Source organism: Sorex araneus, chromosome 6, assembly GCF_027595985.1.
Source record: "Sorex araneus isolate mSorAra2 chromosome 6, mSorAra2.pri, whole genome shotgun sequence".
NCBI classification, from domain to species: Eukaryota; Metazoa; Chordata; class Mammalia; order Eulipotyphla; family Soricidae; genus Sorex; species Sorex araneus.
The window spans coordinates 149,267,647-149,295,559 of NC_073307.1; the positions used below are offsets into that span (position 1 = coordinate 149,267,647).

The 27,913-nt window shown below is 39.4% G+C and overlaps 2 protein-coding genes across 2 annotated transcripts; one reads left to right on the forward strand and one right to left on the reverse strand.

Moving 5' to 3' along the window:
• The first annotated feature begins 8,753 nt into the window (after positions 1 to 8,753).
• Positions 8,754 to 9,683, forward strand: LOC129405770 (olfactory receptor 4C45-like). The gene has a single exon (XM_055143150.1). The coding sequence runs from the start codon at positions 8,754 to 8,756 to the stop codon at positions 9,681 to 9,683; it is 930 nt and encodes a 309-aa protein (XP_054999125.1).
• A 10,831-nt stretch (positions 9,684 to 20,514) lies between these two features.
• On the reverse strand, positions 20,515 to 21,444 carry LOC129405834 (olfactory receptor 4C45-like). The gene has a single exon (XM_055143456.1). The coding sequence runs from the start codon at positions 21,442 to 21,444 to the stop codon at positions 20,515 to 20,517; it is 930 nt and encodes a 309-aa protein (XP_054999431.1).
• Positions 21,445 to 27,913: the final 6,469 nt, after the last annotated feature.

Consider the following 27,913-nt stretch of genomic DNA (forward strand, 5'->3'; position numbering starts at 1 on the left):
ATAAGATTTCTGGTTTGTTTCCTGCTAATCTCACAATTTTTGCTTGACTCTTGGTACATCTCTTTTGGATTTTAGTTCACACCAGTATGTGCTCGGGAATTACAACTGTCTCAGTGCACAGGGATCACTCCTGACAGGTGCTTAGGATACCAAATGTGGTGCTAGGAACCAAACCCACGATGGCCACATGCAAGGCAAACTCTTACCCACTGTACTATCTCACTAGCTCTGTGTTCTTTTATTATAGTAAAATACACATAATAAAATGGACTACTTCAACATTTTAAGTTACCTCATTTAGAAGTATAAGCACATTCATATTGTAAAGTCATCACCACAGAAATATCTATTTAAGTTTCCCCATTTATTTAACATGTCTCCTTTTTGCATTTAAGGATGATTACATTAGAGGGATGTAACTTTCGGAAGCCCATATGTGTATCTATCTACTTATTTAAATTTACCATTCAATGTCCAAGTCTATGTTTTACCATGACATTTACACCTTTATATAAATTTCTTCCCCTCAGACCTTTCCCCATTGTATGCTAGTAGCCACTAGTGGTTTTATTTATTTATTTATTTATTTATTTATTTATTTATTTTATTTTATTTTATTTTTTTATTAGTGAATCACCGTGGGGGTACAGTTACAGATTTATATGTTTTTGTGCTCATGTTTCCCCCATACAAGTTCGAGAACCCATCCGTTCACCCGTGCCCATTCTCCACCACCAGTAAACCCAGCTTCCCTCCCATCCTCCCAATTCCCATCTCCCCCCACCCCACACTGCCACTATGGCAGGGTATTCCCTTTTGTTCTCTCTCTCTGACTAGGTGTTGTGGTTTTCAATAAAGATGTTGAGTGGCCATTGTGTCCAGTCTCTATATTCGGCACGTGTCACCCTTCCCCAGTATGACCTCCGACCACATTTTACTTGGTGTTCCCTTCTCTGAGTTACCCAGAATGAGAGAGCAGTGTCCAAGCCATGGAGACAGCCTCCTGGTACTATTTCTACTATTCTTGGGTGTTAGACTCCTATACTAATATTCTATATTCCACAGATGAGTGCAATCTTTCTATGTCTGTCTCTCTCTTTCTGACTCATTTCACTTAGCATGATACTTTCCATACTCATCCACTTATATGCAAACTTCATGACCTTATTTTTTCTAACAGCTGCATAGTATTCCATTGTATAGATGTACCAAAGTTTCTTCAGCCAGTCATCTGTTCTAGGGCACTCAGGTTTTTTCCAAATTCTGGCTATTGTAAACGGTGCTGCGATGAACATATAAGTGCAGATGTCGTTTCGACTATACTTTTTTGCTTCTCTGGGATATATTCCCAGCAGTGGTATTGCTGGATCAAATGGAAGCTCAACCTCTAGTTTTTTGAGAGTCGTCCATATTGTTTTCCAAAAGGGCTGAACTCCACTAGTGGTTTTAAAATCCAAAAGTTATTTTATCTTGTTCATTTGTTTCATCACTGTCACTGTCATCCCGTTGCTCATCGATTTGTTCGAGCGGGCACCAATAACGTCTCTCATTGTGAGACTTATTGTTTCTTGTTTTGGCATATTGAATACACCACAAGTAGCTTTCCAGGCTCTGCCATGCGGGCACAATACTCTCAATAGCTTGCTGGGCTCTCCGAGAGGGGCGGAGGAATGGAACACAGGTCAGCTGCATGAAAGGCAAACACCCTGCCGCTGTGCTATCGCTCCAGCCCTATGATATTCTTATACCTAGCACATGATATTCTTATCTCTAGCTAAACATACACATACAGTACAGAAAAGATCAATCACATATTGCTTCTTCTTTATTTATTCCACTAAGCATAATACCTGAAGTTGAACAAAATGATCTTGGAAAAAGATGCTAAATTCAACCCCCATATCTGGGGCGCCTGAGGACTGAGCCTGTCCCTACCAGCACCGTCAGTGGTGCCGTCTCTGCTTTCTTACCGGCTGAGTCCAGGACACCCGACCAGCCCCACTGCTGCTCAGTTCCTAGAACTGTCTCAGTCACCATCTTCTCAGGGATGGTTCTAATGATTTTTAGATCCATATGACCTCCTTTTCAGAATTGGCAGCACTCCCCAGAATAAACTCATCTAGGCAAAGCAGATTCTTCCTGCCTGGGCAGCCCGCAGACACACGACACACAGAAGATTCTCTGAGACTGTGCAATACACATACTTAAAGGTTATCAGGTATATCCCTTTACCTACTCTTAACCCTCGGTTTAGTGTGATCATTTCCAGTTATTCGTTTTAGGTTTAACATTGGACTTTCCTTTCTCCTCCTGAAGAGGGATTATGAGTTCCACCCACTGCAGTGCTCCTGGGAGCACACCCAATTCCCCTGAGGCACTCTGCATCCTCTGTATTCATCTTTAACCTCCCTTTTGTGTTCTACTCCCCCTATTTGGTAGTCGCAAATATCTCCAAACCAGGCATGGTAACTTTTAAAGTCAAACCTTCTGAAGGCTCTGGATTTTATATATCTAGGTGAAATGTTTGCTTTTCTCTTTCTTTTGTGCCCTTTTCATATTTTTATTAGAGAAATGTCCTTTTTGTATAGACACAAGAAGACCGTTAATGTTATGCTTTTGTAATATGGGAGTTAATTGACTCTGAAAAATATTAATTCCTGGGCATTAGTCATATATACTTGACATAAGCCTTAGTTGTCATTACATTGACCTTAGTTCCTTACACCCGAAGATGTGGGTCCCACCCAGGGCCTTGGATGGACCCAGGGCAAGCTGTAAAATACCCTGGCTTTGACCTGGACACCCTAAGGGTCATAGAAGTTTAATAATTTAAGAGCATGGTCATGAAACAAACTCTGTCATGACATAAAAAGAAGTAACTGAATAAAGACAATATTTGGGCTAGAAAAACTAACCTGGTCTAAGGACTGTATTCTGGGAAATATAGCAAGATGTTACTCAGGAAATGCCACCCTTACCATGAGTCTAGGTCATTTTAAGCTTGATCTAAGGTATAAATAAGGGTTGATTATCTTTTATTGTGTATATAAGAAGGAAAGAAGTTAAGAAGTAAACTTAATGGATTACCAATAAAGGAAAAAGCAATATGCCTCCAGATAGTATGCTACCCTTGGGTGATTCTCCTAGAAGGAATCAAGAGTGCAGGAGCCCCGAGCTAGAATACTGCCATTGTGTGGATGTTCAAGAAGAATTTCAACTAAAAAAAGTGCTTTACATCTATTCATATTTAAGTTAATGTTTGTCCACACCTGTGTGTAATTCTGTCCCCCAAACCTTTATTATTTCTCTATAATAATCCTGATTTATTTGAATAAAGTCACCATTGGTTACCAGCCTGTGGATCTGTTCCTTCATCTATCAGGCGGGAGATGTCTATCAGTCCCAAATGCACCAGGGGACCCTGATCACTATGGGACAGGGACTTAGACACTAGACCATATTTCCCTGATAATTAAATGAGAAATACATGCCTTTACGTTACATATTTAGTCCCCATGAGAAATCTGGTTAAAGGTTTTAAATCAGACTTCCCTCCCTGAATGTCCCTTTCTCAAATGAATTTTTCCTCATTGAAGAACTATAGCAAATGAAAAAATATATATACCAAGTACAGTTTCTATTAAAAATTATCACAGATCTAAATAAACTGTGGGCTTTTAGTGAACACAGAGGAGAAAAGAGTTGTAAAGAAAGTTCCTGCTGCAAATGGGAAAGAATGTTTACCCGATACCCATCTGATAAGGAATTAATAATGAGGATATGTAAGACACTAGCAGAGTCATACAAGGAAAAATCCTCCACCGCATCAAAAATGTGGTGAGAAGAAATGAAAAGAAGTTTCCTCAAAAAAGAAATACAAATGGCCAAAAAGCACATGAAAAAATACTCCATATCACTAATCATCAGGGAGATATAAATCAAAACAACAAAGAGATATCATCTCCCACTACAGAGACTGGCACACATTGAAAAGAACAAAGGCAACCAGTGCTGGCATGGATGTGGAGGAAGAGGGACACTCTTTCACTGTTGGTGGGAATGCCGACTGGTCAAGCCTTTTTGGGAAAAAATATGGACAGTCCTTCAAAAACTAGAAGTTGAGCTTCCATATGACCCTGCAATACCACTTCTGGGAATATATCTCAAGGCTGCAAAAAAGCACAGTAGAAATGACATCTGTACCTATCTGTACCTATATATTCATTGTAGCACTGTTCACAATAGCCAAAATCTGGAAACAACCCAACTGCCTGAGAACAGACGACTGGTTAAAGAAACTTTGGTACATCTACACAATGGAATACTGTGCAGCTGTTAGGAGAGATGAAGTCATGAAATTTATTTATAAGTGGATAGACATGGGAGTATAATGTTATGTGAAATGAGTCAGAAAGAGACAGACAGATATAGAAGGACTGCACTCATTTGTGGAGTATAAAATAGCATAACACAAGACTGACACCCAAAAACAGTAGATACAAGGGTCAGGAAGTTTGCTCCATAGTTGGAGACCTGCCTCACAAGCAGGAGGGGAGAGGAGAGCTAGAATAGAGAAGGGATCACTAAGAAAATGATGGTTGGAGGGATTGGTCGGGATGGGAGATGTGTGCTGAAAGTAGATAAAGACCAGACATGAAAACCTCTCAGTATCTACATTGCAAACCATAGTGCCCAAAAGTAGAAAGAGAGGATGGGGAATATTGTCTGCCATGGAGGCAGTGGGAGGGCTGGAAAGGGGGGGTATACTGGGAATATTGGTGGTGGGGGGAATGTGCACTGGTAGAGGTATGGGTGTTTGAACATTGTGTGATTGTAACTCAGACATGAAAGCTTGTAACTATATCTCATGGTGAATCAATAAAATTTTTAAAAAAGAAGAAAATTCCTGTTTCATGGCCAGTTAAATATTCATGGTCTCATAAATATTATCTGTCACCTGTCACACTGTGAGCCTGGCTTATTATGAAAGAAAACCCTCCTTCACATGAGTTCAAACCACAAAGGTTAAAAGAGTTTAAAAAAAAGAGAGAGAGAGAGCTCTGGAAGTCAGAGATATATGTAAGAAATTTAATTTTGTGTCAGTTTAAATTAAGAGATGCTAAAAGATCCAGAGAGGCACAAATGCATGTTTAGTCACACAGAGTCATACCTGAATTCTGATTCATTAAAATTTTAGCCAATTAATTAAGCATTGGTTTACTGATCTATGAAATAAGACAATAAATATTATTCACTTATTGAACAAAGTGAGAATTAAATAACTGAATAGATATGAAGCACTTTTACATAGTAAACACACAAATTAAAAGGTGCATAATTATTCATTGCACCATGTTCTTTTGATGTTGATACCCCATTAGGTTCAAATAATAAAATGTTTGGGGTGGAGATAGGTAGAGGTAGTTTCCACAGTTTGAGACATTTTTAGAAAAGAAAAATATACAGTGGAGCTCTTTTCTAAAGACTTTCTATTCCTTCATTTAGTGTCTTCGCGTATGAGTGCTTGTTTAAGTCTATTTCACAGGGGGTGCTGAATGAAAGTGCATTATTTCACTGAAATGATCAAAGTTAGGCAGAAAGGAAAGTAAGTTCACCATGGATGCATTGAGAATTTGTCATCTCCAAACTCTACCCATAGTGTGGATGTATCTGTGACTCATCAATAATTCAATCTTTACTGGTTGCTTGTTTTGCACCACGCCTGCAGTATGAAAGTGGCTCCTAATGGTGCTCAAAGGGCACGTGGATGCCTTAATCAAACCAAGAACTTCTAACAGACAAAGCAACAGTTATACAACCAAACCCACCCCCGAGCCCACTGCTCAATCTTCCATAGCATTGAGTCCAGTAGTCTAGGTTCCTCCTCCAGTTCCAAGAAAAATATCAAACCTCCAACCACGACATTGTTTTTGTAGTAGAATGCATGCCTCCCTGGTGTCAGGCCCTGACCCATGTACCAGACACCTGGCGTTTATATTCTAGGGCAACCATAGCATTTAGAAGTTCTGTTTTCAAACAGAAGTCTATGTCTGAACTCTAAGCAATGATGTCCACATCGTATTTCCATATTTATCAATGTCAAAATGAGAAACAAAGCCCTAAAGCTTTCCACATTACCTTTAGTGTCTAATTACTAATTAGTGTCTAAACACTAATCTGTAGCCAGTGATGCCTCTGTTGATGTGAGGAGAGCAAAGCAGGAGTAAAGAATTTAGCTGGTGCTTCCAGCCAAGATTACAACCCAATTAAGGACTCTGAGGATTTGCAGGTCAATGCATCACCACAGCTTGTACTTTGGAAAGACTACTTAAACACTTCTCCAGAAACAATGGGAAATGACTGTAGTTCATGGAGGAAGAATAATAGAGAAGAAATTTTAAGAAAATAGCAGTCAGAGCCATGTATCAACAGGATAAAGATTCATTTTAGAGACAGTATTCCCAGTTCATGAAGATTCAGAACAAGAGCTTAAATTAGACAAGAAATTCACTCCACATGATTCAGGTACTTTGGGGGAGCAAAAACAGACAGACTTAATTTTGGAGTGCAGTATGCAATTGAATGAATTTTATTCAAGAGTGTATTTTATAGATCCATGTGCTAATTTTTCCTGATTAGAAGAACTTTCATCCTATACATTGCTTATAATTTGGATTCAATATACCTCTAATTATTGAGGGAGTTGACTTTGAAAGTGCATTTGTATATCTGTGGGCAGCCAAGAGAGTGAGTGAAAAATAATTCCAGAGCAATGAAATTATTTTTGAAAATAATACAGCTCCGTTCATTGTATGAGTAAATCTAGATTAAAAGTTACCAAAGGAAGTAAAAGGTCCAAATACAAAGTTCCTGGTGAGTTTTCTCACGAGATAAGGATACCAGTTTCTATAGCTGCCAAGTCCCTGCCCTGAAGGGAAGAAGACAGTGAGTGGGGCCAATGTGAAAACAGTCAACTAGATCCAGGTCAGTGATAACTCAACCTTTTCCCCCAATTTAAGCTGATCAATTTCTGTCTTTACTGGAAGAGATTTTGCATTTAGATTCTGTGTTTGAAGGTTGAAAATTTTCTTAAAATTAATTGAAGCAGGGAAATATTAACAGAAAAGTATACTAAGGTATCTGTTGAAAATTCTAAAATATTATTGTTGAATTCATTCCACATGAAGTCAATTATTTGTTTAACATTTTGGATTCTTTGCCATTCTCATGAATTCACTCAATGTCACAACATTGAAGCTAGGGTTTGTGAATTAAATCTCTTAATCTCACATCATCTTTGATAAGAGCAATGATGGAGAGCTCAGACTAATCTTTCCTGAAAACAAAACATCATTTCTCACTTTTACTGAAGCTGAAAAGTCCTAAATGTGACCTCTGATTTCAGAAGTTCTTAGAGGAAAATTAGAATGAGATGTTATATGCCATTATGGCAAGGGTTTGTAAGAGAAGATAAAGGGAAGGAGGAGAGATAAAATATCTATTTCTACTTTCAAGTACTATTCTTAACCACCTTATAGATTAACAAAAAAATAAATGAAAGAAGACATTCCTGTAGAAACACTTATGAGAGTTAAGACAATTTTATGCTGATTAATGATTCAACATATTTCAAAGAGAAAATCGTATTATTGCAGGAGACTGTGATTCCTATCTTGTATTTAGAAATTTAAGGAAACATCATGATATACTGAATACCATTGAGCTGTAATAGAATGTTATCTTTTATTAAGAGCATTAGTCCATATATAATGAGAGGTGTAGTAAATAGTATATTGATTTTAAAACTAAGGACTTTGGAAGCACCTCCATACCACTTTTCTAGACAGTTTCAACGATGTGGAACCACTGGGCTAAAAAAAAAGTTAAATTAAGCTCATCACAAGGCTACTGAGAGAATGTTCTCCAAGGAGCTCTTTTAAAAAATTCTCCTATGGTTTTATGGGGGAAAAAATCTATTTGCATGTTTATCTCTATCAGTGTGTGCAACTGGATTAACAAAGAAATTAATGATAGCTAACATAACACTGATGATATATAACATAATAGTCTTGGCACATTTTATCTGATATTGTCTTGTCATTTATTTATTGTCATTTTGATTGATTTTGTTTATTGGGGGCTCAAGGTGTGAGATAAACTATTTGTATTCAATTTATTCCTGGTTCTGATTTCAGGAATCACTCCTGACAGGCTAAGGGAACCATATAGAGTGCTGTGGATCAAACCCAGGTTGCCATGCAAGGCAAACAACCTGCCAACTGTACTATCTTCCCAACCCCTTAGTCTTGAAGTTTAAAAGAATATTGTGAAATATATGTATATACAAAACTGTTCAAAATCAGAAATAACTTTATAATGATTGTATGATGAAATTCGTTACTAACGCTAAGTCAATTGTGAAACTTGAGATAGGAATAAACTTATAGAGATAGAAAACAAGCTTGGAATTCAACTGTAAATCCACATTTATAATAAAAATTTGCTTTTATCCTGTTTTTTTTTCCTGAGGTACTGTCACTATTCAAGTAACAATAAGGAGAAATTTATTCATTTTCCATGATTCTTTAAAACTGTCTACAAAAATCAAGTGTGGAAGGAAAAGATGAAATACCATTACCAGAGACCAAGACTAGAAAGTGATGTCATATTTCAATGCTGAGTTAAAATCATCATCACTCAAATGTACTACTATCTTTGAAGTGGATCATATGCTCAGATCCCAAGGTGCATCCATGGAAAAGGGGAGGAATGTAACAGAATTCATCCTGTTGGGCCTGACCCAGAACACAGAACTGCGCCATCTCCTGTCTGCTCTGTTTCTAATCACCTACTTGATCACACTGGTAGGTAACCTGCTCATCTCAGTCACCATCTTCATCAGCCCCGCCCTGGGTTCTCCCATGTACTTTTTTCTGTCTTACTTGTCCGTGATCGATGGTTTCTACTCTTCTTCCATCGCACCCAAAATGATCTTTGACTTGATCTCTAAAAAGAACACCATATCCTTCAATGACTGCATGACTCAACTTTTTGCAGAGCATTTCTTTGGTGGGGCTGAGATCGTGTTGTTAATTGCCATGGCCTATGACCGCTATGTGGCCATCTGTAAGCCTTTGCACTACAAGACCATCATGAGCCGACCTGTGTGCACTTTCCTGGTGGGAATTTCTGGGGTGATAGGGTTTCTTCATGGAGGGCTCCAGGTTTTGCTCATCCTCCAGTTGCCATTCTGTGGCCCCAATGTCATTGACCATTTCATGTGTGATTTGATTGCTCTCCTGGAACTCGCCTGCACGGACACCCATGCGTTGGGGCCCCTGATAGCTGCCAACAGTGGATCAATGTGCTTGCTCATTTTTTCCATGCTGGTTACTTCCTATGTCATCATCCTTCGTTCCCTGAGGAACCACAGTGCTGAAGGGCGTCGCAAAGCTCTGTCCACCTGTGCCTCTCATGTCACTGTAGTCGTCTTATTCTTTGTTCCCTGCATGTTCCTGTACCTAAGGCCCATGACTTCTTTCCCCACTGACAAAGTAGTGGCTGTATTTTATACCATTGTAACTCCTATGCTGAACCCTTTAATCTATACCCTTAGAAATAAAGAAGTGAAAAATGTGGTGAAGAAACTCTGGGGGCAAATGATGAAAACTGCCCATAAATAAATCTTGTAATTGAAAGTAGAGGAGAAAAGAATGGCATTTAATAAAATTTCTTTCCTTCTCATTGATAAAAACTTAGCATTGTTAGTATATCTATATTATTTTCTTCAGAGCCCACAATTCAAAACAGTATCCCAGGAAATACCATTTTCTTTCTAGACGTGTCACTGATGGCATGGCTGACGTTCACTATGGTATGTTTTCCACATGTTTGGAAACTGTGATGAATTTTTAGAGCTCTATACATGTCTTCATGTTTTAAAAATAAATAGAACATCGGGAAGTAATTGAGATGTAGCTTAAATTCCAGTGAACTGATACATAAAGTATAATTTAAAATATTTTTGAGGTATGAAAGGACATGTGATAACCTAAGTATGAAAGACCCTCTCTGTTCAAATGTTTGTCTAAGTCTGAAGATGAAGAAAAATTAACATCAATATTCTCTGCGTAAGGGGGACCAGTGAGAAATGGGCCACACCCAGTTGTGCTCAAGGTTTATGCCTGACTCTGCGGTCAGGGAGCACTCTTGTGTTGTCTGTGGACCATTTATAGTGCTGAAGATGGAACCCAATGTCTGCCACATAGAATACAAGTATCTTACCACCCCCTGAACTTCAGTTTGACTAGGAAAGATTGTTAAAAGTATTCTTCAACCATATTCTTGAAGATTCTGTAGCTAATATTTAAGCTGGAATGGAGTGCTATTTTAAAAAATATAAAATAAAGAGCTATTTCTTCTATAGAAGAAGTAGAGAGGAGCTTCATGAGGCAGTATTATCAAAATATATGTTTACTAATTTTGAGTGGCTTACAAAAACTCAGACCATAGCTATAAAAAAATTTTCACAAATCACAATATTATTGTAATCACATTTTCAAAAAATGTACTTTTTTCAACCGTAGTCAGTAGCATATGTAATCATCTGTTGAGAAATTTGAGAGTAGAACTGAATAAGCTAAGATAAAATTAATAAATTCAGACTAAAATCATAAGAAATATTACTATACTAATATCTATTTTTTAAAAAAATTGGAACAATAATTGTTGTTTGAGCATGATGATTTTATTAAGATGATATAAAAAGAAGTTTTTCCCTTGGAGTCTGATAACTAGAATTGAGGTTCTAAAGACAGAAATGCACAGTGCATTCTGGGACCAGCTGTGGCTGACAGGGATACCCCAGAGCTCCTCTATGTCCTTCTCTAACCATGGGATGATCCATGGGATGGTCAAGCATCTCCTCTGAAAATCATGTCGTTTCAAAATATTCTTGCGGGATATTATACAGGATTAGGATTAGCTCACACTCTATAAAAAGGTCTTAAAAATAGGTTTTGCCATAATTTTCTATACATTTATGAATGATATCCACTATATCATGAATAAATGTCAACGATGGTATGTTTGCAGAATCAAATTCATTCTTAAGTTTTAGCTGTGGATTCTAAAAGAGAGACTGAAATAGTATCCTGTAAAGCAAAGATGATCTAATGCTGATATCATGCTTACTCAGCATATCTATGAATAAAATTCTGATCTTAAAGGAACAAATACATAAACAAAATGTATTTAGTCTTTTATTTCTTTTAAGTCTCCCACTAGTGGTTTTATGTGTAAAACACAAAAATAAAACTCGCTGAGGGGCGTGCGCACTCTCGGGCTCTCTGGGCAGCTCTGTCTCACCGCCCACGTTCGGTACCCCGGAACCGCTGTGTGTGCCATCGGTCAAGGGCAGGCGATGGAAGGAAGAAGGCCAAACTGGTTGCTCGATCGGTTTATTTCATTCTCTCTCCCTGCTTCTCTCCCGGCTCTCGGTCTCTCTCTCGATCTGTGGATCTGGTCCCCAACCCACTCTTCCAGCCTAGTTAAATCTCCACAGCATGAGGGGGTTGGGGCATACACATAGGTGTGGTCAGCAATAGGGTAAGGTTCCTTTCCCTCAGGGGATGCTTCTCCTAGGATTGAATTCTCTTTCAGCAGGAGGATCCACCCAAGGGCAGAGTCCCATGAATGTGTTTCTCTTCTCCTCAGCCAGCAAACATATAAGAATTCATAATATTAGGGCTGGAGAGATAGCACAGCGGGTAGGGCGTTTGCCTTGCACGCGGCCGACCCGGGTTCAAATCCCAGCATCCCATATGGTCCCCTGAGCATGGCCAGGGGTAATTCCTGAGTGCAGAGCCAGGAGTAACCCTTGTGCATCGCCAGGTGTGACCCAAAAAGCAAAAAAAAAAAAAAAAAAAAAAAAAAGAATTCATAATGTTAATCATTTTGTATGGACACAATAAGAGATGCATTAAAGCTTATAGAATTGCTCTCCTGGGGCCATCTCAATCTCAGACTACAGTGCTCAGGCCAGAACAGTCTTTCCTATCCCTAGCAGGGTCCTAGTCTTATCATTACTTTTGGATCATGACAGCATTTGTCTATGATCAAGCTCTTAACTTATAGTTAAGAATTAGGCACTTTGGCCAGGCCCATCTCGATGCCAGGGTAGCACATAACTCACCGCTTGCCCTGGATCCTTCCTGTCCCTCGTCGGGACCCTGCTTTTGGGGTGCTAGGAACTGAGGGCAACTGAGGCTTAAGTGGAGAAAGCAGATGCCCGGGAGGGCAATTAAGTCCCAAGTTACAAAAACATAATATTGTCTTCTTGTGTCTATACAAAAAAGACATAGTTTTAAAGTAAATTACTCAAAAGGCATAAAGAGGAGAGAAAGGCAATGTTATAATATTCAGTGTCCTAGGAAGTTCTGACCTTACAAATTAGCAGAGTCAGATTAAGGGAAGAGCAGATAAACTGGTAGAAATGGTTACAGATAAACAAAGGAATGGGAGTGACTCGGGAGCACTTTGATGGGTGTGACTGATAAACCTAAGCTCCTAGTGGCAAGGGGGAAAGGACAAACCAATGATATCCAACAGTTTTATACTCCAAAACTTATTTTATCTTGTTCCTTTGTTTCATGATATTCTTATATCTAGCTCATGATATTCTTATCACTAGCTAAACATATACGTACAGTACAGAAAAGTTCAATCACATATTGCTTCTTTTTTTTATTCTTTTTTTATTGATTCCACGAAGCGAATACCTGAAGTTGTTTACCAAAAGTTCATGGGGAAAGATGCTAAATTGAACTCCCATATCTGGGGCTCCTGAGGACTGAGCCTGTCCCTACCAGCACCAGCCCTTGGTACCGTCTCTGATTTCTCACCGGCTATGTCAAGGGCACCCGACCAGCCACACTGCTGCTCAGTTCTGCTGCCCAGTTCCTAGAACTGGCTCAGTCACCATCTTCTCAGGGTTGGTTCTAATTATTTTTAGATCCATACCACCCCCTTTCCAGAATTGGAAGCACCCCCCAGAATAAACTCATCTAGAGAAAGCAGATTCTTCCTGCCTGGGCAGCCCGCAGACACACGACACACAGAAGATTCTCTGAGACTGTGCTGAGTCTGTCCTTGGAAGTTCCCACTGTGTCAGTCTCACCGGCGCTCTCCCTTTCAGTAAACTGCCTTGAATCTCACCTGTACCTCCTTTCCTTCTGATAAATTCTTTTACCACCCCGCCCCTCAGACCCAACCAGCTTGGGTTTGAGTTCCTCCTTACCCTCAAGGTATGAATCCATATCATTGCGAATGTAGCACTGCAGCACTGCACTGTCACCCCATTGTTCATTGATTTGCTTGAGCAGGCACCAGTGATGTCTTCATTGTGAGATTTGTTGTTACTGTTTTTGGCATATTGAATCCGCCAAGGGTAGCTTGCCAGGCTTTGCCTTGGAGGCGGGATACTCTCAGTACCTTGCAGGGCTCTCTGAGAGGGATGGAGGAATCGAACCTGGGTCGGCCGCATGCAAAGCAAATGACTTACCCGCTGTGCTATCGCTCTAGTCCATCATTGCAAATGGCACTATAAATCCAGCCAGCTAGGATTTGAGCTTCTCCTCTCTTGCTTATCATCAAGCTCAATCCAAATCATTGCAAATGGCACTAATAGATCCCAGCTTTCACGGTGACCACTCAGAAGTATGCCATGTTGTCTCTACACCTTATTTTTGCTGGTTTATCAGTTCATGGGAAATTTGCAGTTTGGGGATTTTGTGACTAATGCTGCATTGAACATATCTGGGCATATATGTTTTGAAATTAGTGTTTTTGTATTCATGGGGCAGATGCAAAGGTATGGAATTGAAAGCTCTCTATATTTTTTTCCATTGGATCTTTTTTTAATCACTGTGAAATAGACCCTTACAAAGCTGTTTATGATTCAGTTTCATTCATATAATATTCCAACATATTGGTGGGAATGCCGACTGGTCCAGCCTTTCTGAAAACAATATGGACAGTCCTTCAAAAACTAGAAATTGAGCTTCCATATACCACTTCTGGGAATATATTCTGAGGATGCAAAAAAGCATAGTAGAAACGACATCTGTACCTATATATTCATTGCAGCATTGTTCACAATAGCCAAAATCTGGAAACAACTCGAGTGCCCTAGAACAGATAACTGGTTAAAGAAACTTTGGTACATCTACACAATGGAATACTATGCAGCTGTTAGGAGAGATGACGTCATGAAATTTGCTTAGAAATGGATAGACATGGAGAGTATCATGCTAAGTGAAATGAGCCAGAAAGAGAGGGACAGACATAGAAGGACTGCATTCATTTGTGGAATATAGAGTAATATAACATGAAGCTGATACCCAAGGACTGTAGATATAAGGGTCAGGAGGTTTGCCCCATGGCTGGAAGACGGCTTCCTTAGTGGAGGGGAGAAGGCAGATGGAATAGAGAAGGGATCACTAAGAAAATGATGGCTGGAGAAACCAGTTGGGATGGGAGATGCATGGTGAAAGTAGATAATGGACCAAACATGATGACCTCTCAGTGCCTGTGTTGAAATTCATAATGCCCAAAAGCATAAAGAGAGTATGGGGAATATTGTCTGCCATGGAAGCAGGGGGAGGGTGGGATGGGGAGAGTATACCAGGGATATTGGTGGTGGGGAATATGCACTGATGGAGGGATGGGTGTTTGATCATTGTGTGATTGTAACCCAAATATGAAAGCTTGTAACTATTCAATAAAATTTAATAAATAAATAGATAAAAATTAAAACAATAATAATATTCCAACATGCAACCTTCCACCAGTGTATATTCTCAGCACCAGTGCCCCCAGTTTCCCTCCCATCATCCTTCTACCTATCCCCTCTATTTTTTAAGACTCCATACTGTTTTTCATAGAGGTAAACCACATAATAGTCTTCCCAAACAGCAAATTTGAGGGTTCCTTTTCCAACTCTTTCTAGCAGTAGCTGTTTTTTTATTTCATCTTTCAAAATATTGTTCTTTCTCTGTGAGAGGTGATAGCTCATTGGCCTTTTCGTTTGTATTTACTTGCTAATTGGTGATGAGCACTTTTCCATATGCCTTTTGCCATCTTCATGAAAAAAATGATAATACATTTCTATCTAGAAGGGAGATAACCTTTCTCCACAGTGACAGAAGACACTTGGTATTTTCAATCATTTTATTTTGAGCCACATAGGAGGAACACTGCATTAATACTTTAATGTGGTTCTAAACTGTCTTCCTCTGATAATTAAATAAGAAACCCCTGCCCTTTACATTACATTTAGTAGCCATGTGACCTTTGGTATAACCTTTTAAATCATTTTCTCCTTTCCAAATGCAACTGTTTTAAATGAAGTTTTCATTTTTGAAGAACTATAGAAGATGAAAAACTTACACTTAAAATATATTTTCTAAGTAAAAATTATTACAGTTCTATATAAAATGTGGGCTTTCATGAACAAGGAGAAGAAAACAGTTGTAAAGAAAGTTCTGTCTTATGGCAGTTCAAGCATTCATGCTGTTATAAATATTACCTGTAACCAATGGAAGTTGTTCTCTCACATTCTTTGAGTTTATTATGAAAGAAAACCCTCCTTCACATTAATTCAAACCAAAAAGGTCAAATGGTTTCAAGAAGAGAGTTCTGGTATTTAAAGATAAATTTAAGAAATTTAATTTTGTGTCAATTTACAGCAAGGGATGCCAAATGGGGCTGGAATCTTTTCCAAATGCATCTTTGATCACAGAGTCATATCTGAATTCTGATTCGTTAAAATTTTTGCTAATTACTTAAGTGTGCTGGAGCAATAGCACAGCGGGTAGGGCGTTTGCCTTGCACCCGGCTGACCCTGGTTCAATTCCTTTGTCCCTCTCAGAGAGCTCGGCAAGCTACCAATAGTATTCCGCCCACACGGTAGAGCCTGGCAAGCTCCCCGTGGCATATTTGATATGCCAAAAACAGTAACAACAAATCTCACAATGGAGACATTACAGGTGCCCGCTTGAGAAAATCGAGGAACAATGGGATGACAGTGATACAGTGATACATTGATAATTATTTATTCCCAGTGATACAGTGATACTTATTCATTCCCACATGTTCAATTGATAGGTTCAAATAATAAAATGTTTTGGGCAGATAATTTCTAGTTTGAGACTTAAAAGCAACAAAAGTAAAAATAAATATTTTTCATGAATTTTCTTCTTTAAAATCAGTGTACTTAAGTCAGAATTTCACAGAAATGCAGAGTAATCATTATGTCATCATCACCATCACTATCCTCGTTCTACAGGATCCGATTTCATTCTCTCTTTAGAATCCATAACTAAAACATTGAAGGAAGAATTTGATTCTGTAAACATACTATTGCTGATGTTTATTCATGAGATGATCACTTATAGAAAATTATGGCAAAACTTATTTTTTTTAGACATTGATATGTAGTGTGAGCTAATCTTGTATAATGTCTCAAGAATTGACAATGGTCACTATCTATGCAATTGAGATCCTCAGATGAATGGACTTTCCCTGATCACTGATTCTAATCTCTTCCTTAGAAATCTCAAGCTCTGTTCTGAGACAAATGTTTAAATCTCTGGCACAGGGCTCTCCCTTCTTCCAGAGCACTGGCAGAGAGAGACAAGGCGCCATCATTAGGAAGAGCGCAGGCATCTCACAGTTGCTCCAACCAATTTCATATGTATCTTTCTTCCTGTGTTGGGGATTGAACCAGGTCCCACATATACAAGGCATGAACTTTACCACTGAGTCACTTAGCAATGGCCAGAATCCTGGTCACTGGCTCCACAGGGCATCCTCTCTGACATGACAACTCACCGTTATGTTGGCCCTACTTGAAAATTCATGCCACTTGTGGCAAGCTTTGAAGTGGCATGATGCTGGGACAGATGTTTAATCCTCCAATTGTCATAACTAGAGGACAGTAGATGTGACCTTGGGCTCCTCTGTCAGGAACTGCTGTCCCCAACATGCTGTGTGCAAGGTCACATCTCCGAAACCTCTTCAGTATCTCAGCAGTTTTTACTAATTTTCAGCAAACTCACTTTTCCATAAGAATAATTTTATTTTTTACACTTTAATAAGCTCCACAATGTGATTTTCTTTTTGTGGATGATATAAACAAGTTTTATATGTGGTGATGATTCTGTTGAAGGTTCACTAAGCACCTTCCTGCTTCCTCTGCTCTACCATCATAGTTCTGGTAATAAACTTGAGGTGTTTTGTGGTGGCCTTAGAATTAAGTCTTCTCTCAAGGACTTAGAATTAAATATTCACTCTAAGACTTAGATTCGTCTTCATTCTAGGACTGGATTGGGCACTGGAGCAGTCAGAAATAGTCTCCCACCCACCATTGCTTGTGTCCAGAAGGGTTTGGGGGAGGTTGGGAAATAGTGTTCTTGCCTTCTTGTAAGACTAATTCCTCGAAGGGAAAGGATGTTCCAGGTGAACAACAGCCGAAATCAACTATTTGATTAGGCTTCTTTTCCTTATAGTGCTGAGAGCACAATATACTAGTATTCATCAACGGTCAACATTCAGAGACTATAAAACCAAGCTCCCGGAAGTGCGCAGCCACAAAATAGCTGCACAACATCTGATAGACTAGGTCTCCCTCTCGGAGAACGTGGCAGGCTACTGAGAGTTTCCCGCCCACATGGGAGAGCCTGGCAAGCTCCCTGTGAAGTATTTTTATGCCAAAACCAGTAACAATGATGGGTCTCATTCCCATGACCCTGAAAGACCCCCAGTGCGGCACCATTGGGAAGGATGAGTAAAGAGAGGCTCTTTACTCGGGGTTAAGACGAATGGAGACATTACTGAGACCACTCAAGAAAATTGACAATCAACGGGATGATGATGATGATGATGAATAACTTTAATAATAGGATATCTATGTTTGGATGGCTCTGGGTTTCCAGCACGAATTTCTGCTAACCTGGTTTTTGGTCTGTGAAATAGCCAAGTATTTTTATATAAAATATATATATATATATATAATAGATGTTTGTGGGCTCTCTGGGAGGCTCTCCCTCACCACCCACATTCACTGTATCACTGTCATCCTGTTGCTCATTGATTTGTTCGAGCGGGCACCAGTAAAGTCTCTCATTGAGAGACTTATTGTTACTGTTTTTGGCATATCCAATATGCATGAGTAGCTTGCCACGCGGGCTTGGTACTTTTGGTAGCTTGCCAGGCTCTCCGAGAGGGGAGGAGGAATCGAACTGGGGTTGGCCATATGAAAGGCGAACGCCCAACCGCTGTGCTATGGCTCCAGCCCACCGCCCACATTAGGTGCTCCCAAACTGCTTCCCCACAACGGGCGGACGAAGGAGGGACGAGTGCCAAGCTGGCTGGTGATCAGTTGCTGTTTATTCCATCTCTCCTCTCTCCCAAACTCTCTCCACAACCCTTTCCACCTCACAACTCTCTCAGCTCTCTCCAACCCTCTAACTCTCTCCAAAACACTGGCCCCGGCTCTCCCCGCAGCCCTGTCTCTCACTCTCCCACACCCAGCTCACCACTCTGGCTTCAGCCACCAACCCACACCTGTCTCACTCTCTCAGCTCTCTCCAACCCTCTCTCTGCAGCTCTCCACTCTAACCATGCCTGGCCGGGAAGCACAATCAACAGGTTTTTCAGGCCTTCCAACCAACTGCAGCCCACCAGGGCAAAACAGCACTTATGGTGTGTTTTGACCAGTTATTTAATTAGCATCTTAATTCTACTTCCTAGTATTTACCATTCTGTATGGACTCATTTCATTCTGTATGAAAACAGCACCAAGGCTGTTTTCACTCGGGGCACCTGAGAGGGAGGAGGGTGAGAACCCTCCCCACCCCAAGGTACCCAACCCTGGCAGTCGACCTCCAATATCCAATTGCCGCCATGCTCCGGGCTGCTTTCTGGACACATTATAAGACACGTGCTACCCATTTTCCATAATTACCACACCATATTTGATGAAGTTCAATAAGTAGGCAACAAATCATAGAGAGTAATATATATGTATATGTGTGTATATATGTACATATATATATACACACATATATGTGTACACACACACACATACACACACACACATACACCTCTTGGAGAGCCATGCAAGCTACCAAGAGTATTCCGCCAGCACGGGCAGAGCCTGACAAGCTACCAGAGTAAGGGGAGGCTGCTAAAATCTCAGGGCTGGGAGGAATAGAGACATTACTGGTGCCCACTCAAGTAAATAGACGAACAATGGGATGACAGTGATACAGTGATAAACAAGTTGAGAGATGAAATTACTAATTTACATTTATAATGTCCATTAACTTTGTAGTCCAGATGAGAAATCAAACCTATTTTATCCAAACTTGTTACAGTCATAATAACTTTTTTAACTTTTAGCATATTATAATGTTCACAATATGGCTCATTTTTTATAACTGAGCTCTATGATTAGTCTTGTTGAGATTCATTATAACATCTTTGATGACTCATATTTTGTTCTAGTAATTATTTTGTTTTCAGAATCTTCTTTTCTTTGTGTCTAAAAACAAACTTTATGAACCAGTTTTTTTTTTAACTACAAACTTCATCAATAACATTTTTGGGCTGGAAAATGTTTCTTTCAAATCTTTGTACACACAAGTATATACTCAAGTTTATGGTGGAAATGTGATTTTAAAAAGATACCTTTGTGTACTGATGCTTTCTTGGCACCAAAATAAGTAGAACCTTTCAAAATTCTGTGGTGGCAGACCATTGAAATTCTCAATTTAGCAAGATAAGAAAAACGTAAATCCAGTAATAGTATTTCTTGGCATTCCTTTGACTATTGCCTATCTGTTCTCATTGCATTTGAAATAAAACTCTACTCTGGCCATAGCATTAGGAACAAAGAGTGTTCAGGAGTAGCGCTGTTGTTTTAGTTCACATCCACAGTCATGACAACATCATGACTTTTATTTGCTCTTAGTACTTTTGTCCTCATTTGTCTTTTTCTCCTACAGTATTAAATATTACATTTTTGACTGAATTAGCATGAAGATGACACTTAACATGAAGATGACAATAATCCAATTTGGCTATGGATTAAGTTCACTGTTTGCTTTATATTTTGCACTCAAAGACCACTCTTGGCAGAGACCATAAGGAGACTATACCAAGTGCCAGGGATTGAACCCTGGTCTGCACCATGCAAGGCAAGCACCCTACCTCCTGCCTGTTTGCTTCTTATTTATAAAGAAACTCAAACATTTAGGAGCCAAGAGTTATTTTGGCTCTTAACACTTCGGTTACCTCACCTTCATGAGACATGAGAATCCTGCCTGCAACCATGTGTGGAATTCTGAAGAAAATTAATTCAAGCAAGTTAACTGATGATTCACTTCAGTGGAAGAAGAGGAATACATCCCTTTAAAGCAAACCTTCCCCTAAATGCTTATCTAGTCACAAGACCTATTCATGCCCAGTTTTTGTTATTTGCCCCCAGAGTTTCTTCACAACTTTTTTCACTTCTTTATTCCTGAGGGTATAGATTAAAGGGTTTAACATAGGAGTCACTAAGGTGTAAAACACAGTCACAGATTTGTCAGTGGGGAAGGAGATCATGGGCCTTAGGTACAGATATGTACAAGGTACAAAGAACAAAATGACAACAGTGACGTGAGAGGCACAAGTGGACAGAGCTTTTCGGCGCCCTTCGGCGCTGTGGTTCCTCAGGGAGCGCAGGATGAAGAAATAGGATCCAACCAGCATAGAAAACGTGAGCAAACACATGGACCCACTGTTGGCAGTTATTAGTGGCCCCAGAACGTGAGTGTCCACGCAGGCGAGTTCCAGCAGAGGCATTAAATCACACAGGAAATGGTCAATGACATTAGGACCGCAGAATGGTAACTGGACCAACAGCAAGATCTGAATCCCTCCATGAAGAAACCCCAAAATCCCAGACATTACCACCAGAAAAACACAAACAGGTCGGCTCATAATCGTCATGTAGTGCAATGGCTTACAGATGGCTACATAGCGGTCATACGCCATGACAATTAGCAAGACAATCTCGAATCCACCAATGAAATGTTCAGCAAAGACCTGAGTCATGCAGCCATTGAAAGATATGGTATTCTTCTTAGACACCAAGTCAAAGATCATTTTGGGTGCCATGACAGAAGCATAGAAACCATCTAGCATAGATAAATAGGACAGAAAAAAATACATGGGTGAATCCAGGGCTGGGCTGATGAAGACAGTGACCAAGATGAGCAGGTTACCTGCCAGTGTAATCGAGTACGAGACTATAATCATGGCTAGTAGGAATTTCTGCATATCTGGATTCTGGGTCAGTCCCAGTAGGATGAATTCAGTTACATTGTTAATCATTCTCATTGATTCCGTTGGCTCCTGAGCACATGGTCCATCTGGAAAGATCACAGTAATCTTGAGTGATGATACAATTAGCTCCATTCTAAAATAATTTATCACCCTTTTAATCCTGGTCCCTGACATTGTATACCTGCAACTTCAACATATGCTGTTTTGCAAATAGTTGTTTAAAAAATATATATTAAATTTCTCCTAATTCTTATCATTGAATAGTGACAATACCCTATAATCAACAAAATAAAAGCATAATATTCTTTCAATTGGGGGAGGGGGCATTTTTCATCATTAACAACTTTCTTTGTCCGTATTAATTTTATATATTATATGAACACAATATTTTTTCAAAAAATTAACTGTGGAAAAATACAGTCAGTTATGTATTGGGTATGAAAATATGAATTTTTTTCTATTCCTGGCATGAATGCAAATGCATACAAAAAGACTGAGAAGCAGATAAAATTTTCATCTTCAAAGTGGCAAGTAGCTGTCTTTTTAACCATTCATGTAGCAATATTCCTTTCATAACATTGGATTTGTGCCTGGTTTCATTCTTCCTACATATCTGAATGTATACATCCAAGTGGTACAAACTTCTATGGAAAGTTTAGCATATTTGTTAAATGAATTTGCTCTTCCATTAATCTTTTATCACGTATATAATAATTTTATGGGTTAGATACATAATCATACTACATTTGAAAATTTAAGTCAAATAAATGAACAAGTTTCCCCCAAGTCTCTTATAAACAATATAAAAATGTTAGATAACTTGAGATAATTTGGTGTTTTTTCAAAAGGTCATAAGACATTTCATCCCTCTCCCTCATTTATAGTATTTTTCATAATCCCTGACAAAACACATAACCACATATTGTTCCTCAAAAATTTCTGGACACCAAAATCATCATCACGACTGGCTTCCCTAAAAGTGACAGAGCTATCTTTGGTTTTCAGGAATTCCACCTCCCTGAGATGTTTATTCTCTATATTGATGCTTATAGGTGGTGTTCTGATTAATCATTCTTAATACATTTATTTATTTATTTTTTAATTAGTGAATCACTGTGAGGGTACAGTTACAGATTTATACATTTTCGTGCTCGTGTTTCTCTCATACAATGTTCGAGAACCCATCCCTTCACCAATGCCCATTCTCCACCACCAATAAACCTAGCATCCCTCCCACCCTTCAATCCCATCTCCCCTCACCCCACCCTGCCTCTGTGGCAGGGTATTCCCTTTTGTTCTCTCTCTCCAATTGGGTGTTGTGGTTTGCAATAGGGGTGTTGAGTGGCCATTGTGTTCAGTCTCTAGTCTACTTTCAGCACGCATCACCCTTCCCCCAAGTGGCCTCCAACCACATTTTACTTGGTGTTCCCTTCTTTATCTGAGCTGCCTTTCCCCCAGAATGTGAGGCCAGCTTTCAAGCCATCGAGTCAACCGACAATCTTAATATATTTAATTCACAACTCTGACTTCACTATGCAACATGAGAGTTAGGAAAGGGCAACAATTTCAAATTATTACAAAAAAATATCACATTTTTCTACATAGCGGTAGCTGAATTTGAAGCACAATATTGTAAAAATGACTTTTACTAGCTGTGAAAAGTGTCTTAGCTGTAAAAAGTGTCTTTTCTGGCAGCATTGCAGAGTATGTTTTCTACTGATAGTCTCATGTCATTATGCCTGAATTCAGTTTTAGAGACAGTTTTACCCTTTAATTCACAGAATCTAAATACAAAGACTATTTTCGTGAAACTAAATTGTATGAATTAAGTCAATGAACTTATATTTGGGGAAAAAGATTTAGTTACACTGACCTGGATCTAGTTGTTTGTGGAATCCTTAGTTTTTATGTTGAGCTCAGTCATTGCCTTCTTTCTCGCAGAAAAGAGCAGCAAAAGGTCTCCATGAAAGATCAGGGGGACACTGGAATCCATCTCTCTCTGAGCAAGTCTCTCAAACTTGAGCATTTTAGTTTATATTATAATCTTATTTGTTCCAGAAATTTCCTTAGCTCTACAAATTAATTTCTACATACTTTTTGCTTTGCTATTAATGTATAAAATCTATTTGAAAAGGATTTCTTCTAGATATTTTAGAACACTATTCAATACAAATTAAAAGTAAAGGCAATAAAATTAGGAAAGCTCATATATAGGACTAAAAATGAATAAATAAATCAAATTCATTTGACTGTTGTTTTCTTCCATTAATTTTGCCAAGCGTTTGCTTCCCAAAATGACCTTGAACAAAGTGGAGAGAATTCCATTTATTCTTGATGTAAGCCTCTGACCTACACTAGCTAAGCTGGGAGCAATCTCCCAAACGGCCACTCAGGTCGCTGATCCATGGCTGTGCTGCTCTCATCTGCTTAAAGGTCTTCTGCAATTCATTCATCATAAGTGTGGAGCAAGGTTTATATAGACCTATCCAAAGTACAGAGTTTGATAATGCTCTGTATGTCTCAAGTACTCTGAGGATTGGTAATTGGCCTTATTATAAACTTTGCTGAAGTGTCAGCCAAGATTATTCACTTTCTCTCTCCTTGGCACCTGGAAACATCATTAAAGGACATAATTTGTAATATCTCTGCTTTTCTTGGATTCAAAGATTTTTGCTTATGTTTTCTACAGGGGCCACGCCCCAGGGGAATCAATTGGTTCTGTATTACGCTGGTGCTTGGTACTGGGATATTATAGGGGTGTGGGAGAACAAAGCTACCTGAGTCAGGCTTGGTGGTCAACAGGGATATAGCTGGTGGCATTTAGAGGGGCTATAGAGTGCAGGGGATAAAATATGCTAGACATCTGTTCTATGCCTTGAAACCATATTCTTGCCCCAAATAGCCTATGTTTTTAGCAGTTAGTCACAGTTTAACTTCAAGTTACATCATAAAATAATACTTTAGTTTATAATCATCAGGGAGATGCAGATCAAAACAACCATGAGATAGCACCTCACACCATAGATACTGGCACACATCCAAAAGAACAAAAGCAATCCCGGAAAAGCAAAAAAGCAATCCCAGAGAAGCAAAAAAGTATAGTTGAAATGACATCTGCACTTATATGTTCATTGCAGCACTGTTTACAATAGCCAGAATCTGGAAAAAACCTTAGTGCCCGAGAACAGATGACTGGTTAAGGAAACTTTGGTGCATCTATACAATAGAATACTACGCAGCTGTTAGAAAAGATGAAACATGCTTTTCTGTAAAACTCAAAATATAGGTGCTGTGTCTATGATTCAAAGTGAAAACATTTGGCATGTTTGTTAATTATAGATTTTCGGTTTAATAACCTATAAGGCACATGAGTGTAAATGTCTTTTCTTTTTTAAAAGAAGAACTGGGATAATTTTTCGATGTAATACCAACACTTTAGGAATTTTGCTGTATTGTTTGTATGAAATTCTGAAACTTTGATATAAATCTTTCCTTGTATTGTGATTTCCATTAGATGTATTGTACTGAGTGAAACTTGTTAAATAAATCTTCCTTTTAAAAACTGGGAAAAAAAGAGAAGATGAAATTATGAGCTTTGCATATAAGTGGATCAACGTGGGAAGTATCATGCTAAGTGAAATGAGTCAGAAGGAGAGAGACAGACATAGAAAGATGGTGCTCATCCGTGGAATATAAAGTAACAGAATAGGAGACTAACACACAAGAATAGTAGAAATAAGTACCAGGAGGTTTGCTCCATGGCTTGGAAGCCGGCCTCACATGCTGGGGGAAAAGGCAGCTCAGATAGAGAAGGGAACACCAAGTAAAATGTGGTTGGAGGACCCACTCAGGAAGGGAGATGCGTGCTGAAAGTAGACAATAGATTGAACATGATGGCCACTCAGTAACCCTATTGCAGAGTGAAGAATCCGGGCCGGCAGGCACCGCAAACCAGAGAATGCTCCGGACCCCAGACAGGGGCAATGACACTGGGGTGCCAGACGGAGAAGGTGCAGCTACCCCGCCTTCTCCTGATGGAGTCCTGGCAACACTGAGCTTCTACAAACATGGCTCCGATATGTGGGACTGGGACCATCTCTCCAAACCATGTGGCTGCATAAGTGGCCACGTGACCTTTCTTGATATACAAAAAGCCGCTCAGGAACAGCTCTACCACCCCTGAGCGGCCATTATCCCAGAGGCACAGAAACCAATCTTGGAACACAGCAGCTGCTGGCAGATATACTCCTGGACTGTTAACTAAGCTACAGCCCCGTGCAGTCCCAGGAGGGGAAGGGTTTTTGTCCCTCAGCCTTTTCCCCTTTGTGGCAGCATGGCAACTGCCACCTTTCAGAGCCAATTGGACAGAGAGGTAGGAGCTTGCAGTGATGGGACGCATGGGGAATCTCTCGATGAGGGGGGGAGAAAAAACCAGCACTGCTCCCCACCCAAATGAGACCCCGAGCATCTGCCCACGAACAGCTCCACTGCTCCTGAACAGCCATGATTCCAGAGACACACAAACCAATCTCGGGATGCAACGGCTGCTGGCAGAAATACCTTTGGGCTTAATTACTAAAATACCAGAATCCCAAAACTGGGTGGACGCTTTCAAGACTGTGCAGCATCATATGCTCTTTGTTATCAACAATAGAAAACATATGATCTAATGATGCCATTTCGACAGGTCTGATTGTTGTGAGGGGGGGGAATATTCCAAATAATTATAATAGTGGGTTTCTGTCGAAAATTGAATGTAATCAAAGTAAAGAGAGAGTAAAGTGAAAAGCATCTGCCACATAGGCAGGGGGGGAGTGAAAGGAGGGCAGGCTGGGGTTCTTGGTGGTGGAACATGTGCACTGGTGAAGGGATGGGTGTTTGATCATTATATGACTGAGACTTGATCCTGAAAGCCCTGTAACTGTTCTCATGGTGATTCAATTAAAAAAAAACCCTATTGCAAACCACAACAACCAGAAGGACAGAGAGAACAAAAGGGAATGCCCTGAAATAGAGGTGGGGTGGTGGGGATGGGTCTGGGGGGTGGGAGGGATACTGCGTTCATCGGTGGTGGAGAATGGGCACTGGTGGAGGGATGAATTCTTGAACATTGTTTGACGGAAACACAAGCACAAAAATGTGTAAATCTGAAACTGTACCCTCATGGTAATTCACTAATAAAAAAATTAATAAACTAATAAAAATGAATACTTCAGCTGAAATTTGGAAAGCACATTTTCCTTAGGAAAACTAAAATATCAATAGCATAAGTGATCATTCCTAATGGACTCTCTTTTCGTTATTTAAAACATGAATGACAGTGATCCAAAAAAATATAAATACTGCTTAACTTGAAATTTTTAAACCTGATACATTCATGGCTATATAAAACCAGAACATTTTCATAAAGGCTAAAATTGTTTAGTTATCTTGTTTCTAAATAACTTTTTTCTCCACCTAGACCATGTATTTTCTCCCCAATACATATTTATTAGAAAATTCAGAATATTGGACTGGAGAGATAGTACAGTACATAGGACACTTTTCTTACATGCAACCAACCCAGGTTCAATCCTTGGCAACCCTTTTGGTTCCCTAAGCACCACCAGAAATAATTCCTAAGAACAGAGTCAGGAGTAACTTCTGCACATCACTGGATGTGATCCCCCCAAAAAAGGAAAACAATTCAGAATGGGAAGTACATATGTACAAGTCAGTGTGTGTGTGTAAAACACATAAACTAATTCTCTAGGATAATTGCTGTGAATATTTTTCTCAATATATGTCACCCTGTAGTTCTATTTAATTTCTTCCTCTCATTTCTTCCCTCTTCTCTACACTCTTTAGTTTATTCTTCTACAAAATTGCTTAAGCTTCTTCTGTCTTCAAAGGTAATCTCTATGGTTACATATTTCTTTGTGAGGCTTACAAGGTATCTTACATAGGCAAGTCATCTTTTCTGGTCCTTTCTTTTGCAAAATGGGCCTTTCACCCCTACTTTATGCCCTTGTGAAAGAGAGTATAAGGAGCGTGATGTCTACCAGTGATTGGTATCTACGTTCTCTTCCCTTCCAGTGGGAAATAGAAAAATAAAGGTATAGGGTATTTTTAAAAAATCTGAATTGGTTGTCCAGTTATGCCAGCACAATTTTTTAACCAGGCTTTCTTTGCTCCACTTCACATTTCTTGCTCCCTTATCAAAGATTAGATGTTCATACAATTGGGGTTGTGTGTAGGGATATTCCACCCTGTTCCATTCGTCTGCAGATCTGCCTTTGGACCAGTACCATGCTGTTTTGATTATTACTGCTTTATAGTAGAGCTTGAGGTTGGGAAGGATGATGCCTCCCATTGTCCTTTTCCCAATAATTGCTTTAGCTATTCGTGGGCGTTTATTGTTCCATATGAATTTCAGGAGTGTTTGCTCCATTTCTTTGAAGTTTTTCATGGGTATCCTTATAGGGATCGCATTGAATCTGTATAGTGCTTTGGGGAGTATTGCCATTTTGACAATGTTCATTTT

Coding starts and splice junctions, on each gene's coding strand:
- LOC129405834 (XM_055143456.1), bottom strand. CDS start 21,444: ATGAGAATGATTAACAATGTAACTGAATTCATCCTACTGGGACTGACC.
- LOC129405770 (XM_055143150.1), top strand. CDS start 8,754: ATGGAAAAGGGGAGGAATGTAACAGAATTCATCCTGTTGGGCCTGACC.